Source organism: Camelina sativa, chromosome 10, assembly GCF_030686135.1.
Source record: "Camelina sativa cultivar CO46 ecotype springtype chromosome 10, ASM3068613v1".
NCBI classification, from domain to species: Eukaryota; Viridiplantae; Streptophyta; class Magnoliopsida; order Brassicales; family Brassicaceae; genus Camelina; species Camelina sativa.
In genome coordinates, this window is record NC_141889.1 from 8,979,917 (window position 1) to 8,995,275 (window position 15,359).

The window sequence follows — 15,359 nt, forward strand, 5'->3', positions numbered from 1 at the left end:
AGAAAAGTAAAGTCAGGAAAACGTGGAACGGCCCCCTTCATTTTTGTCTTCGGAGAATGCGGACATAAGTTAAAGCAGAGTTTGTTTGGTGAAGTTGAAGTTTATTATTGGGAAGGAAACAAAGAAACTTAAAAAAAAAGAGTTATTTATTACAAGAAAGACAAAAAAAGAACAGTGGTTTTTATATAACTCCCGAACATGCATAGCAAACGGTTGACTAATAATCATGTAAATGGAAATCTACGAAAAAAATCTGAAACAATAATCTCTCTTCTCTTATTGGTACAATGTGTCGTACAGTCTCTTTAATCCTTAATCTCATCGATATCTTATCACCATTAACCAACTGATTTTTTTTCTTGTTCAGACACCTATTTGGTTGTTTGGTTCTCAAGATTTCCAATAGAATATTTTATAAACAAAACCAATTATGAAAAAAGTAATTTAAGTAACAAAAGTACAAAAAAGGGTGACCAATAATAGTAAATTTATAATGAAAAAACGACTTGTATAAAATTGTAAAGTAATGGAAGCCTCTGAGAAAAGAAAGAGAAAGAAAAGTCACAATAAGAATACTATAGTACATCACAAAATAAAATAAAAAAACGCCCCTAAATAAAGAAAAAAACGACTTGTACATAAGGAAAAGAAGCCTGACAAATCAGAAGAGGAAAAAAAGGAAAATCCAGAAATAAAACGACTTTGTATTTGTCAACTCTGAATTGGACTCTGTAGGTTGACAAAAAAAAAAAAAAAAAAAAAAATTGGACTATGTATATTAGTAGCTACATTTCAAATGCGAACAAGAAGACCTTTTTTTTTTTTTTTTTTTTTTTTTTTTTTGGCAAACATGCGAACAAGAAGACCAAGAAACGAAAAAAACATACAAGAGAATATAATACTATTTGACAGAAGATCTATTACGTAGTAAGAGGTTCACGCATTTATCATAGAGACAACCGTTAAAGTGGAGAAAAAAACATTTTAGGACCCTCCCTCATCAAAATTCTGAATAAAAACTTGCCAGTCTTTACACAAATATATATACGCTAGTATCTTTGTATAAAAAAAAAATATTATAGCAAACATCACCAAAAAGAATAAAAAACTTCTGAAGTTTAATTTTTGAAGAATTTGTATATTTTTCGATCCATTACGTGCTTTAAGAACTTTTTTAAGTAAAATTTATTCTCAAAGTGTTGGACACAAATAATAATTGATTTACACATTAAAAACGACATTATATATGTGTTACCCAATCATAACCATTAGTATTTAGTAAACTTTGGCGGTATATATCAAACTTTTGTGGTTCAAAAAAGTTCGATATCTCCAAAGAAAATAAATATCATAATCTCCTCAAGAAAAAGAAAGAAAAAATTCTCATAATCTCCTCAAGAATGATAGGAAAAAAAGAAAAAAATTGGTGTAGAGACATGAGAGGTGACGTACCAAACTTCCACCACTCTGACACCTTCTTCCTCTTCCTCTTCTTCTTGATTCTTCTGTTCCCTACTTTCTCTATCTCTTCCAACACTTCTTGATAATGGTAACTTCGTGCTTAGAGACTCTAACAACAACAATCTTGATGAATACTTGTGGCAGAGTTTTGATTTTCCGACAGATACTTTACTTCCGGAGATGAAACTCGGTTGGGATCTCAAAACCGGGTTCAACAGATTCATTCGTTCATGGAAAAGTTCAGATGATCCTTCAAGTGGAGACTACTCGTTCAAACTCGAAACCGGAGGGTTCCCTGAGGTTTTCTTATGGAACAGAGAGTCACGAGTGTACCGGAGCGGTCCATGGAACGGAATCCGGTTTAGTGGCGTACCGGAGATGCAACGGTTTGACTACATGGTTTTCAATTTCACAGCGAGTAAAGAAGAGGTGACGTACTCATTCCGAGTCACTAAAGACGACATATACTCGAGGTTAAGCCTAAGCTCCACGGGAGTGTTAGAAAGATTCACATGGATTGAGGCAGCACAGACTTGGAACGGATTCTGGTACGCACCAAAAGACCAATGCGATGATTACAAAGAGTGTGGTGTTTATGGTTACTGCGACTCGAACACATCACCGGTTTGTAATTGTATCAAAGGGTTTAAGCCGAGGAATCCGCAAGTGTGGGGGTTGAGAGACGGGTCGGATGGTTGCGTGAGGAAGACGTTGTTGACATGTGGTGGTAAAGAAGGGTTTGCGCGGTTGAAGAAAATGAAATTGCCGGATACTACGGCTGCGAGTGTGAACAGAGGAATTGGTGTGAAAGAATGTGAACAGAAGTGTTTAAAGGATTGTAATTGTACGGCGTTTGCGAATACGGATATACGTGGTGCCGGGTCGGGTTGTGTGATTTGGACCGGAGAGCTTTTAGATATCCGGAATTATGCAAAGGGTGGTCAAGATCTTTACGTTAGACTGGCTGCTACTGATCTCGGTTAGTTGTTTCTCCACTATCTATTAGACTAATGTCATACGTTTGGTTTTGATTTTTCACATTTACTTTTTGCTACGTAACGGTTGATAGTGTGGTTTTCTCACCTCGTTTTTGGATTGTCATGGAACAAACTTGTTTAATTTTGTTTTAGTATTCTTTAAGACTTTTCAAAACATGTAAACAGTTTAAAAAATACTAAAAGCAAAAACAAAAAGACGTCAAAAATTTATATAAAATTGCTAAAAATCACCCAGTCAAATAGATCATATGTCACATTGTACTTTTAGAATTTCCCTTTTTTTTTGGGTTGAAAATAAGAGAAATATACTTTATTTTCATTGAGATAAAAATACTAATTGACGATTTTTCTTTACGTTAATTAACATATTGGGGTTTTCTTTCTTTTTTTAGAATATAAATCAAGTTGGTTGTTGGATAATGCGCTTTTTTTTTGGTCGTGGTCCTAATTGTTGTATTTAAAGTAGCCGAAAAGGAAAAAGAAAAAAGAAAATAATGTGATCTATCACTCATCAAGCCACGTCACCCGGTCGGATACTAACGATTGGGTATCTCTTTTACGTTAGAGGACAAGAGAAACAGAAGTGCAAAAATCATAGGTTCGAGTATTGGAGTGATCAGCGTTTTGCTAATTTTAAGTTTCATCATCTTTTGCCTGTGGAAAAGGAAGCAGAAGCAATCAGCAGCAGTTGAAACACCTATTGGTAAATCAGTAACTTTTAATTCCTTTATGTTTGTCAGTAAATTTTGAATTTTGATAAACTTCTATCTTGACATTTTTTGGTGTCTGAAAAATGAAACAGTTGACCAAGTGAGAAGCCGAGATTTGCTAATGAACGAAGTGGTAATATCAAGTAGGAGACACATATCTAGAGATAAAAATACAGACGATCTTGAATTGCCATTGATGGAGTTTGACGAAGTTGCCATGGCCACTAACAATTTTTCTAACGAAAACAAGCTTGGAAAAGGTGTTTTTGGCATAGTTTATAAGGTAGAAATGATTGAAAACCTTAATTAGAAATTATCATTGGATACTTTCGTTGTGTAATGAAATGTTGGGTTACAGGGAAGGTTACTTGATGGTCAAGAAATCGCGGTGAAGAGACTATCAAAGACATCGGTTCAGGGGACTGATGAGTTCAAGAATGAGGTGAAGTTGATTGCAAGGCTTCAGCATATAAATCTTGTTCGGCTTCTTGCATGCTGCGTCGATGTGGACGAGAAGATGTTGATTTACGAGTACTTGGAGAATCTAAGCCTTGATTCTCATCTCTTTGGTTAGTGCATCAGCTTCTTACAACTCTGTTCTAACAATTGAATGTCTTTGGAAATAATGTACTCAATTCGGTCATGATTCATTTGCAGACAAAAAAAGAAGCTCTAAGCTAAATTGGCAAATGAGATTTGATATTATCAATGGTATTGCTCGAGGGCTTCTATATCTTCACCAAGATTCACGGTTTCGGATCATCCATAGAGACTTGAAAGCAAGCAATGTCTTGCTTGATAAATATATGACTCCAAAGATCTCGGATTTCGGGATTGCTAGGATCTTTGGAAGGGATGATACTGAAGCTATCACGAGAAAGGTGGTCGGAACCTAGTAAGCATTCATACTCCAAAATATCAAAACTCTTTGCATCTGAACCCAAAAGAAAAAAACTGTTTTCGATGAACTATATACATGGTATAATCTTTGTTATGCAGTGGTTACATGTCTCCTGAATATGCAATGGATGGGATATTTTCGATGAAGTCGGATGTTTTCAGCTTTGGGGTCTTGCTTCTTGAAATTATAAGTGGCAAGAGGAACAAAGGATTCTACAATTCGGATCGTGACCTTAATCTTCTCGGTTGTGTAAGCTAAAAATCCTCTCAGACTTGATCTCGTTTGCCACTCAAAATTTAATGATAATACTAGAAAACTTTCGATCATGGTAAACAGGTGTGGAGGAATTGGAAAGAGGGAAAAGGGCTAGAGATCATAGATCCTATCAACACAGATTCTTCATCAACGGTCAGGCAACATGAATTCTTACGATGCATACAAATTGGTCTCTTGTGTGTTCAAGAACGAGCAGAGGATAGGCCAACGATGTCCTTGGTAGTTTTGATGCTCGGAAGTGAATCAACTACGATTCCTCAGCCTAAACCGCCTGGTTATAGCCTGGGAAGAAGTCCTCTTGAGACTGATTCTTCGTCAAGTAAACCTCATGACGATGAATCTTGGACAGTGAACCAAATCACTGTCTCAGTCCTTGACGCTCGATAACTTGAAAACTAACTAGCCAATCTGTGTATACGCATTTTAATTTCCAGTTGTGCTTATGGTTAATTTAATAAATTCCTAAAGCATAAACGAGAAGAACAAGATTAGAGTAAATCGCATTCTTTAGGGTGTCCTTTTGCATAATCTCTGGATGAGCAAATGCAATTCTAAGACATTGCACTTTTATAAAGCCCTCCCTGCATAGCTGTTTAATTCGCATTCTCTAGGGTTTCCCTTTACATAATATCAGGGTTACACATATTTTTCTATGCTATATATATATATATATATATCAATGTTCTAAAATACGCTAGGTGCTAGCCGGGGGGTGAACCACCGTTTAGCGTATAGCTGTATATGCGGGATATATACGGTAAATATATTTTACTAAAAATATATATAGATATGATAAATTATATATATATTACATATAAATAATTAAATATATATATATATATAATAAATAACAAAAAAAATATCAAAATCCTTGCAATACTCATAAAATTGTCAAACCAATAGTATCAACCTTAAATTGTAACTACAGTAGTCTAAATAATTGAAATAGGAAAACAAAAACAGAAAAATAAACCAATTTTAAACTTCAAGTTCTTCTTCTCCATCAACTTGTAGAATCTGGTCATCGTCAGACTCGCAATCAATATCAACAAGTTCTTCTTCATTGTCGGATATGAAATCATCTTCATCATCTAACTCTCTAATTTGATCTTCATCATCAATTGTTGATCGAAATGGTTCTTCTTCACCTATATCACCTTGTAAATCGAATTGTGAGTCCTCTCCATCATTAGAAATCCCATCAACCAACCATGATTGAGCATTAGTAGCATGATTCGCAACCAATATATCAACATTATTCTCCTTTTGTCTCTTTCTTTGGTTCACCAGTCTTAAATTGAATTGGACATACACAAGATTGTTCATTCGACTTACAGCAAGTCTGTTTCATTTCTTTGTATGTACCTACATATAATTACAGGCAGCAAAATAAAATTAATGAACCATTGAACTATATGCATAAAAATCAAGGTAACTTATAGTAAAATAAAGTCTAACCCCTTCAAATGTACTCCAGTTTCGTTCACATCCGGATGAACTTGTAGTCAAGGCCAAAATTCTCTTAGCCATTTTTGCTAAATTAGGAACATCATTTCCATATGTTTCCCACCAATAAACTAAAATTGTAAAAATATAAACCAATGTAAATGAGCTAGAATAAATGAATTCATGAGTGGGGAGACGAAATCACAAAATCACGTTTAATAGATTAGCAATGAAGTCATCGTTGAACTACATGCTTAGATTAGCAATGAAGTCATTCGACTATAGATTAGCAAAATCACAAAATCACGTGAATAGATTAGCCAAGGAGGTCATTTGTTAATCACGTTAATTGACAAAATCACAAAATCACATGTTTTTGCTCTTGCTCTGTTTGAACTACGTACATGCTCTGTTTCTCCTCAAAGTAGACACATTATTTGATAGGAAGAATAAGTGAAAGAAGAGTACCTGGATCATAATCTTCTTTCTGGCAGCTTAGGATGGCCCACTGTTTTCCAAAGTTCCCTTCTTTGTTTTTGTAAATGGCCAGTTCAGAGTTGATGACTTGACATTGTGTGTTGACATCATTAGGGAAAAATGCAGAGACACACTTAAAGACTGCATTTGATACCTCATCATTGGAGGCTTGGCTTGAATCTTTATAGAAGTAGTATAACCTGTTAGATGCAAAGGATTGTCAAGTCGACCCTTAATATTTTCTTCAATGATACTCAATATCGGCTTAACATTTTTTTCTACATGTTTTAATCCATCACTGATCTGTTTCTTTGCTTCTATCAGTTCTCCATGCAGAAATCCCATTGTAGGCTTCTTATCTCCATCAACAAGTCGAAGTAGTTTGACCAATGGTCCAAAAACTTTCAAGCAAATTATCACCCCATTCCAAAATTTAACACTCATCACTGTGCTAAATGCCTTGATTCCTTTGGAATGTTTCAACCATTTGCAGTTTCTCCACTCACTGCTAGAAAACATGGCTGCTAGTTGATCCCTCTTGTCCAAGAGACTTTGCAAAGTAAGAAACGATGATGCAAATCTAGTAACACCAGGTCTCACAATGTCTGTCCTATTTGTGAATGTTCTCATCAACGCCAATGTCTTATGATGAGCATATATGAAGATTGTGAAGTCTTTCGCCATCTGAATTGTGGCTTTGAACCTTGTGAGTTTCGATATGCTTTCAAGCATCAAATTGATGGAGTGAGTCGCACATGATGTCCAAAATATACTCGGCTTGATCTCTTTCATCATTCTTGCCGCAACCATATTGTTAGCAGCATTATCAGTAACCACTTGAACTACATTCTCTTCACCAATCTCCTCAATGCAGCCTTTGACATACTCAAAAATATATCCACCTGTATGAGCCTCATCTGAACAATCTTTAGATGAGCGAAACATTGTACCTCCTTTGCAATTAACACACAGATTCATGATACTTCTCCTTTTCTGATCAGACCAAGCACTCTATCATAACCGTGCATCCATTCTTCTTCCACTCTTCTTCTTGTGGTTTCAGCAAACCATGAACTCTATCAACCTCTTCCTTATGTAAAGGCTCTCGAAGTTGGTGTTGACTTGGTGGTGTGACTCCTGGACCAAATTGTCCTATAGCTTCAGCCATTAGCTTAAACTCATCGTTTGCTATGGTATTGAAAGGAACCCCTGAAGCATACACCCACCTAGCAATATATTGTTGAACCTTGTGTAGCTTCTCTTTCCAAAGAGCATCATTGATATTTTGTTGCCTAGTTGGAAGAGGTCTAGATTCTGGATTGATGTTTGTTGCAAACTTATCCATTGGACCAAGTGTCCTTTGCACCTTTCTTGAACCCATTTCTTCAAGTTCAATCACATCATCCATACCTCAACTGCAATGAACATTAAATGTCTGCCGCAGCTCATCATCTAGAGTTACCTTCTTCTTCTTCCTCTTCTTTGCTTCCTCGATAGCAGTCTTGCACTTCTCTTGATCATCCTTTGATGATCTTGGACAAGCATAAACGTTTCCAGGAATTTTGGCAATGTGTTCTTTTATCCTATAAGCTCCTCCTGAAAATTCTTTCCCACACAATTTGCATTTAACTTTGTCAAGATTCTTCGAATCAGACAACATTCCATATTCCTAAGCAACATCTTTCGAGTTTCTCTTCAAAACTGTTGAATCTGATGCTCCACTAGGTTCCTCATTCAAACCAGAATCCATTGGAACTTGATTAATTTCTGCAAAAAAATTACAGAAGACAAATATTCGATCAATGCTTTGCTTCGTAACACTGCTTCACGAGATCAAAAAACTGAAAAAAGAGTTTTGATATTAATACTCTGTTTTACGTTTCCAAAACAGAGGAGTTTTGATATCAAAACAGAGTTTTGTGATATCAAAACCGAATACTCAAACATAGTGTTACCATATGAAGAATTATAGATCTCTAATCAACAAGACAACACTGATTGATGATAAAGCCAAAAAAGAAAGATCATATGATATAAAATAATCAAAATCAAAACAAGAGAAGGAGAGTACATCAAACCTAAAGACTCTCTATATATAGAATGAAGTTTGAATTCCAAACTTTGAAACCACCAACCTAAGTGTCACCACGGCAGTAGAAAAAAACGATAAGAAAGCTTAGGGTTTTAACTTTTATCAATTTATAGGTTTACAGTTTGAATGAGGGTTAAAAAAACGTACCGTATATACGATAACCGTATAGTCGACCGTATAAACGCCGTATAAGCAATCATATTAGACCAAACCGTATATGTTAAACGTTTATACAAGAAACGGTACACTGGGTCACCGTACGCCGTATATGGACCGTATATACGCCCGCCTAAGCCGTATTTTAGAACATTGATATATATATATATATATATATATATATATATATATATATATATATATACAATGTAAAACTCTCTTGCCATTTGAACTCCTCATTGTTAATGAAGTAGAGTTTAACCTCGGTAGATGGAGAAATTTGAAATAAATAAAAAGGTTTATGGCCAATCCATCCATTGTCAATTGAGGGGAAGTACATGATAAACTCATATTTCATATTTACTTTGGAAAACCATTACAAGGATATATACAAAATAGAAACGTAGTCAACAAGACTAGTTAGGGAAACTTAAGGAAACTAATAAGTGTAATTACAGAATGTGCGGGATATGATTTGTGGTATCGAATAATATCCCAATAGCTTCCCCACACAACGCGTGAGTTATGGTGTAGTTAACACTTTCTTGTTTTTTTTTTTTTTGTTTTTTTTTGTTTTTTCTTTTGTATTATTTCATTTTAATTAGACATATATAGGTTTCGCAGTCACTTGTATTTATTCACTATATCTTTATACCATTTCGTTTAGATGTGTATAATTGTGGCGTTTCTTTTTTATGAATTATGAGGATGTTGTTTTTTGCTTTTGAGGATTCAATCTAATCATTGACTGATATTGTTCCCAATACATTTATTGTATTTTAGCTTTTCTAATTAACTGCTTATGTAAACTCTTCATACGTTGATGTTGCAATAATAAATTATTTTTTTAAAATAATTATCTTCCGTGTAAGTGATTATGTTTGTATGCCCATGTTTTGGTCTAATATCAATAAGATCGTTTCTTTTTCTTTAGTTGGCTTTGAAACCAATTTTGAGTTAAGCAAATAATGGGTTGAATTATGGTGTTAATAAGTAATATAAATTCTTAAGTATATATATTGTATATATGTGACTATAAGTTTAGCTAACTAAAAAATTCTGTAATATTTAAATATAATCTTATATATATATATATTTATTTTAATTGTGGAGGAATATATGGAATTATTGGATATAAGTTATTTTTGAGTTAAATGACCTTTTATGCCTTTAAAGTGAGTTAAATATTAATAAATTTTTATATGTGTCTGGACTTTTTTAAAAAGGAATACCAAGTGTTTTCTTCCAAATTTGAAGTGACATAGTATTTTAGTTTTTTATATGATTTTATGAACTTCAATGAAAGGTTTTTCAAAGTAATAAGTACACTCACACTGATTGAATTATAAAATTTGGAAAAATATTTATTTCGATTAATCATCTGTTCTTTTAAATATATTAAATAAGTATGTTGTTGTTCCTACAAATAGGACAACATATATTATAGTTTAACCATGGTGTTAAGCAATGGAAATGGAACTTGTGATTGCAAGACAAAATTCTTATATATATTATGTTACACATTGATCGTTTAAAAATGAATAGGAACATCTAATTCTCAAATAAAGTTGTTTTTTTTTTGTTAAAACCAACATATGTGAATTTAAATTTAACTATGCAAATTTAAAAATAAGTATGAATAGATTATAAAGGCAAGAAATATAAAAGAAATATTATATTTTTATATAAATAAAATAAAAATTGAAAACAATGTTAAATATTTATAATACTTTCTAAATTAAAATATAGAATCAAAATCTTACAACACATATGAGATATAACAACATTTGTTATTGGTGGGAGAGGAGGAGAGAATGATTACTATAAGATGATAATTGATAATAGGATTTTCACCCAAGGTATCAATTCCCTATGCAGTTGTAGTACAAAGGGTTATCAATCCAAATGGTTGTCTATTGCTAGCAGGAAGGATATGATCAGAACAATACAAGTCAAGCCAAGCAGATAGGGTTTTTGTTCTAACAGTCCTAATATAAATAAAAGAAAAGAATATAAACAAAGAAACCACATGACCTAAGCACTCGATGCAAGCAATCGAGTACTGGATCGAGTGGGGTGATCGGGTAAGCAGATGAGATATGAACAGATCGAGGTATTACTCGATGCAGGTTATCGTGTACATGATCGGGTAAGTGGTCGAGTAAGTAAAGAAAATGTAAGCAAATAAAATACGAAAGGTCCTAAGGATGGTGTAATCGAATCCTAAGTATTCTAGACCAGTACAGGTGCCTTACATGCCTCAAGCAATTATTTCCTAGACAATGAATCTTTAAAACCTTGTCACCACACTCTCGCACTAGCAACAATCAACCTTGATCACTTACCACACTCTCGCACTAGCAATATGAACAAGCAGGCATTAAGAACGATTCATTATTGTCAGTAAACTCAAACTCATCTAATCCCTTACTCAGAGTCAAGTAAACCTCTAGCATTGGCTAATTCACGCATCTCATCTACACCTTTCGGTCGCTGAAACGCCCTAGATCTAATCTCAACCTCTCGGTCTGTTGACAACATTAAGAACACCAACCTAGAAGGAAATCTATCAATCATTTACAATCAAACTAAGGCATCCTAACCGATCAAGAACACAAAATCATCTATCCTATCCCTAGAAACTTTACTACACTACTCGGACATGATAACAAGGAACAAAATAACGAAAATGAATGAAAGTTGCATTGTATTAAAAGATAGAGTATAGTAGAAAGAGTACAAGATAGAAATCTAAGAAAACTATAAAAACTATGAAATAAAAATGCAAAACGAAAAGGAAAATTGTTTGAGTCGCTCATTTCTCTCACAGAAGCTCTCGCTCTCTGGTTTGAGGGTCTGCGGCGTGCTCCTTTGCGAGCTAGGAGAGGAGGGGGTTTATATATGGAAACCCTTTTGACCTAGCTTCCCAGACCTGCCCGATGGTCTACTCGATGGGGTACACGAGGGTGAAGTCGAGTTACTCCTCGGGTGGATCTTTGGGTTGTTCTTCATGCTCTCGAATCCTGGTTTGATCGTGTTGGGGTTCGGACTTGTTCTTGCAGCTCGATGGCTCCTTCGGGTACATGCTCGGATTGTCCTTGTTTTTCCCCATTTTTGGCTCTTTAGCACCTGTTTTCATCCAAAATATGCAAATGCAGAAATGCAATACCCTAAATGGTCTAAAAGTGAATTCCTACAGTTAATGACCTAAAAATGCTAAGTTCGAGGTATGAACAATGCAAAATATGGACAAAAAAGGATGCTAAAAACATATAAATTAGAGAGTTATCTAAATTAGATAATGGAGATGAATCTAAATTAGATAATGGAGATGAATCTTTAAAAAATAGAACAATATAAAAAATATATATAATACTCTCTAAATTAAAATATAGAATCAAAATCTTACAACACATATGAGATATAACAACATTTGATATTGGTGGGAGAGGAGGAGAGAATGATTACTTATAAGATAATAATCCAAATTAGATAATGGAGAAGAACCTTTTAAAATAAGAACAATGTAAAATATATGTCATGTAGTCTCTAAAATTAAAATTTAGCATTAAAATTTTACAATGATATTTCATTTGTTTTTTACAACCCATACAACAAAAATAAATAAAAAAACAAAAAAATGATTTGAGTTATTTTAGAAGAGAATGAGAGAATGTGAAAATGAGATAGTAAAAGAATGTCAATATGAGAGAATAAGAGATTGAGAGAATGCTTATTTATATGATATTTATATGATAAAAAATGATGGAAGTTACATTTAGAATTATGGAGTTATAATAGTAATTTATTGTGTTTGAATAAAATTGAGTGGTGAAATATGATTAATGCATAATTTATTTTATTTTCAGTTATAATTTTATTTTAATATGTGAGTTAAATATATTGTGTTTATTAGATCTTAAATATTGTGCAATTAGAAAGCAAAGAGAAAATAAAAAAAAATTAGAAAATATTAAATGAAAATCAACCAATAATGAGAGACCAAAACCTTACTTTTTGAAACAACCGTTCCCGTTTTTTTTTTTTTTTTTTTAAATATTAATTCACTAGTGGTCCCATACCACTAACAACCTAGCAACAATCACAACAGCGGATAACAAAACAATTCCATTAAACCAATAATGCAATAACCAAATTCCAACATCCCACACTGGTGTCGATCGACACTGACTCTGCAGACGCGATCTGCACGAATCCGAACGTCGAACCTCCGTTCCAAATCACTACGAAACCGTCTCAAACTTTCCCACTCGCCTCAGGAACCTATGGGAATCACTAAAACAACAAACCCAAGCAAGCAAACACCACAAATAGACAAAGAACAACCAAACAAAAGAGATCTCAGGCTTAGATCAGCCATGGTCAAGCACTCACCTCTTTTACAGGAAGATTTGAATAAGAAACGGTGGAACCAAACCTTAGGAAGCTTCTCCTTCGTTCCCAATAACAGCTCCCCTTTCCACAGCCACATATCCCTCCAAAACACCAAGAACACTCTCAAAGGCTCTCCAACACTTTCTCTCATTTTCTCTCTCAACAGCGACAAAACAAGACAACCTCAAACCCTTAATTTGTCGCTTCTCCTCTTATATACTTGGTTTAGGGATTTCCAATTGAACCAAACCGAACCAAACATCAATTAAAACAAACCAATCGAAATTGGAAATGATGGTGTCGATCGACACACCCATGGTGTCGATCGACACTCAGACCAAAAATGCAAATTCTGGTTCGCGGATGTTACACTTTTATATATGTGATTATAGTCCTAGGCATTCGGGTCTCGGGTTCGGGTTGGGATAAAACCCGATCGGGTCTGGGTTATTGGGTATATGAGTCTAGGACCCGATAGGGTAAACCTAAAAAATTGGTTCCGGTTCACGTCGGGTCTTCTCAGGTTCGGGTTGATTCGTTTCAGAGTTCTAATACCCGGAAAAATCCAAAAAACCGGTTCCATGTCGGTTCGAGTTATGGCTACCTGAATACACTAATTTTCTATTTGAAAACCGGAAATTTGCCCTTATACCCAAGACTACTTAACATGAAACTGGAAAACAAAACACAATGATGGCTTGGTTTTGCTCTCCTTCTGAACCTAGTAAAATAATAAACACAGAACAATATCAATCCATTGGTAAACTAAACACTAACTGTAAGAGACAAAGAGAACAATTTATGTCCGAGTGTATAATTTTACGAGAAATACCTCAATAGCTCACTCCTCAATCAGTCACTCTACTGATCTTTCAGTATTTGACCTTAAACTTTGAAATTAGGTTCAAACTCTATAGAAAATCAAAGACATAATGTTAGAAATCAATTAAACATTATTAAGAGAAGAAAGAGAGTACCTCTCATAAGATCATCTTGCAACTCAATTTCAGAAAGAAGTTGTTGAATGGTTGAGACTCCTTAGTCATTAATAGGAATCTCACATTTTAGCCACTGTTCAGTACACATCAACACTTCGATCATATAATGTGTTCAGTACTAAAAACAGATTCCGATACCACTGAAGACACTTGCATTGCAAGTATGTCATTAGCTATCAATGATAGAACTGGATACATCCCACTGTTGACCTTCCAGCATAATAACAAATCCTACTTTGAACCTTTTAGAATATTTTGAAGTTTCCAAATCCTCTTTCAAATACATATCCAACTCATTATAAGAATTATGAATCCCTGTTTCTTTCACAATATCATCAAAGATCTCAGCCATATCCTCATATCCAACAGGAGCTTGTCTTTCATTCATATCAGTATCAAACTGATCTTGAGCCGCAGACCATGATTGTGACTGAGAAGATGACCCATCACTACTTATATTCAACAAATTGGCTCTGGTATACTCATCATACAAATCTTTCAAGATATTATTCACTGAATCAGACAGATGAGTAGACTCCACACTACCTTTACCATAAAGTCTATCAAAACATATCTTAACAAACTTCATTTTCTTCCTTGGGTCAAACACACTTGCTACTATCACAAGTCTGTTCATCTCAACCTTATCATCAAATGGATTCCAATACTTCTCCAACTTTGTTAACATGGATGCTGCTTTCTTATGCATGTCAACATCATCTCCTGTTGTGCCTAAAATGGTAATGTTTCTGATACGCTCAAATTTAAACCATAGAGCTACTCTCTCAAATTAAGAGATCAATGTAGTACTTAGGGGTCGAATCCACATAGACTCAAGATCAAACACAATAAATTTTGGAGTTTTGTTATTACGCTAAACAAGATGGTTTAAATTAATAAAAGCAATGCAAAATATTTAAATAAAAGTGTTGTGAAATCAGAAAATCAAAAGGTTAGGCATAGAGAATTTCTCAGGTAATTATGAAATATTAAATGAATAAATAATTAAGGTTCAAGCAATTAAAATCAGATCTAAAACTCTAATCTCTTTGTAAAATAAATCAGTTCTCACTGCAAATATTATCTAAATTTAAAACCAGAAAATCTAAATCTCTTTGTAAAATTCTAGGTTAAAAATCAGCTTTAAAATTAGGTTTAGATTGTTCACAAAATTACCAAATTAAATCTCTTTGTAAAAGTAATTTTGCTCATCAATGGTTTAATCAGGAAAACAATTCTATTCTCATATCAGTTTATTTCCCTAAGATAATAATTCTAGGTGATCAATCAAGAATTAATGTGAAGAACAACCAGAGATGAAGATCGTAAAAGATAATGAACCCTAAAAATCACAGATCTAATAAATCATAAAAATCCTGTGAAAAACCCTGAACCTAACAAGCAAACTACTCAAACATATTTAATGAAGAACAAAACATCTTTCTGAAT

The 15,359-nt window shown here is 34.0% G+C and overlaps 1 protein-coding gene and 1 pseudogene across 1 annotated transcript; one reads left to right on the forward strand and one right to left on the reverse strand.

The window, feature by feature from the left end:
• The first annotated feature begins 1,830 nt into the window (after positions 1-1,830).
• LOC104718194 (receptor-like serine/threonine-protein kinase SD1-8) lies at positions 1,831-4,920 on the forward strand. The gene is made up of 7 exons (XM_010435885.3): positions 1,831-2,440; positions 3,025-3,162; positions 3,262-3,452; positions 3,528-3,738; positions 3,827-4,064; positions 4,169-4,319; positions 4,407-4,920. Exons 1-7 carry the CDS (start codon positions 1,840-1,842, stop codon positions 4,731-4,733), a joined length of 1,857 nt encoding a protein of 618 aa, XP_010434187.2. The 5' UTR covers positions 1,831-1,839; the 3' UTR covers positions 4,734-4,920.
• A 1,305-nt stretch (positions 4,921-6,225) lies between these two features.
• On the reverse strand, positions 6,226-7,452 carry LOC147935919 (uncharacterized; annotated as a pseudogene).
• Positions 7,453-15,359: the final 7,907 nt, after the last annotated feature.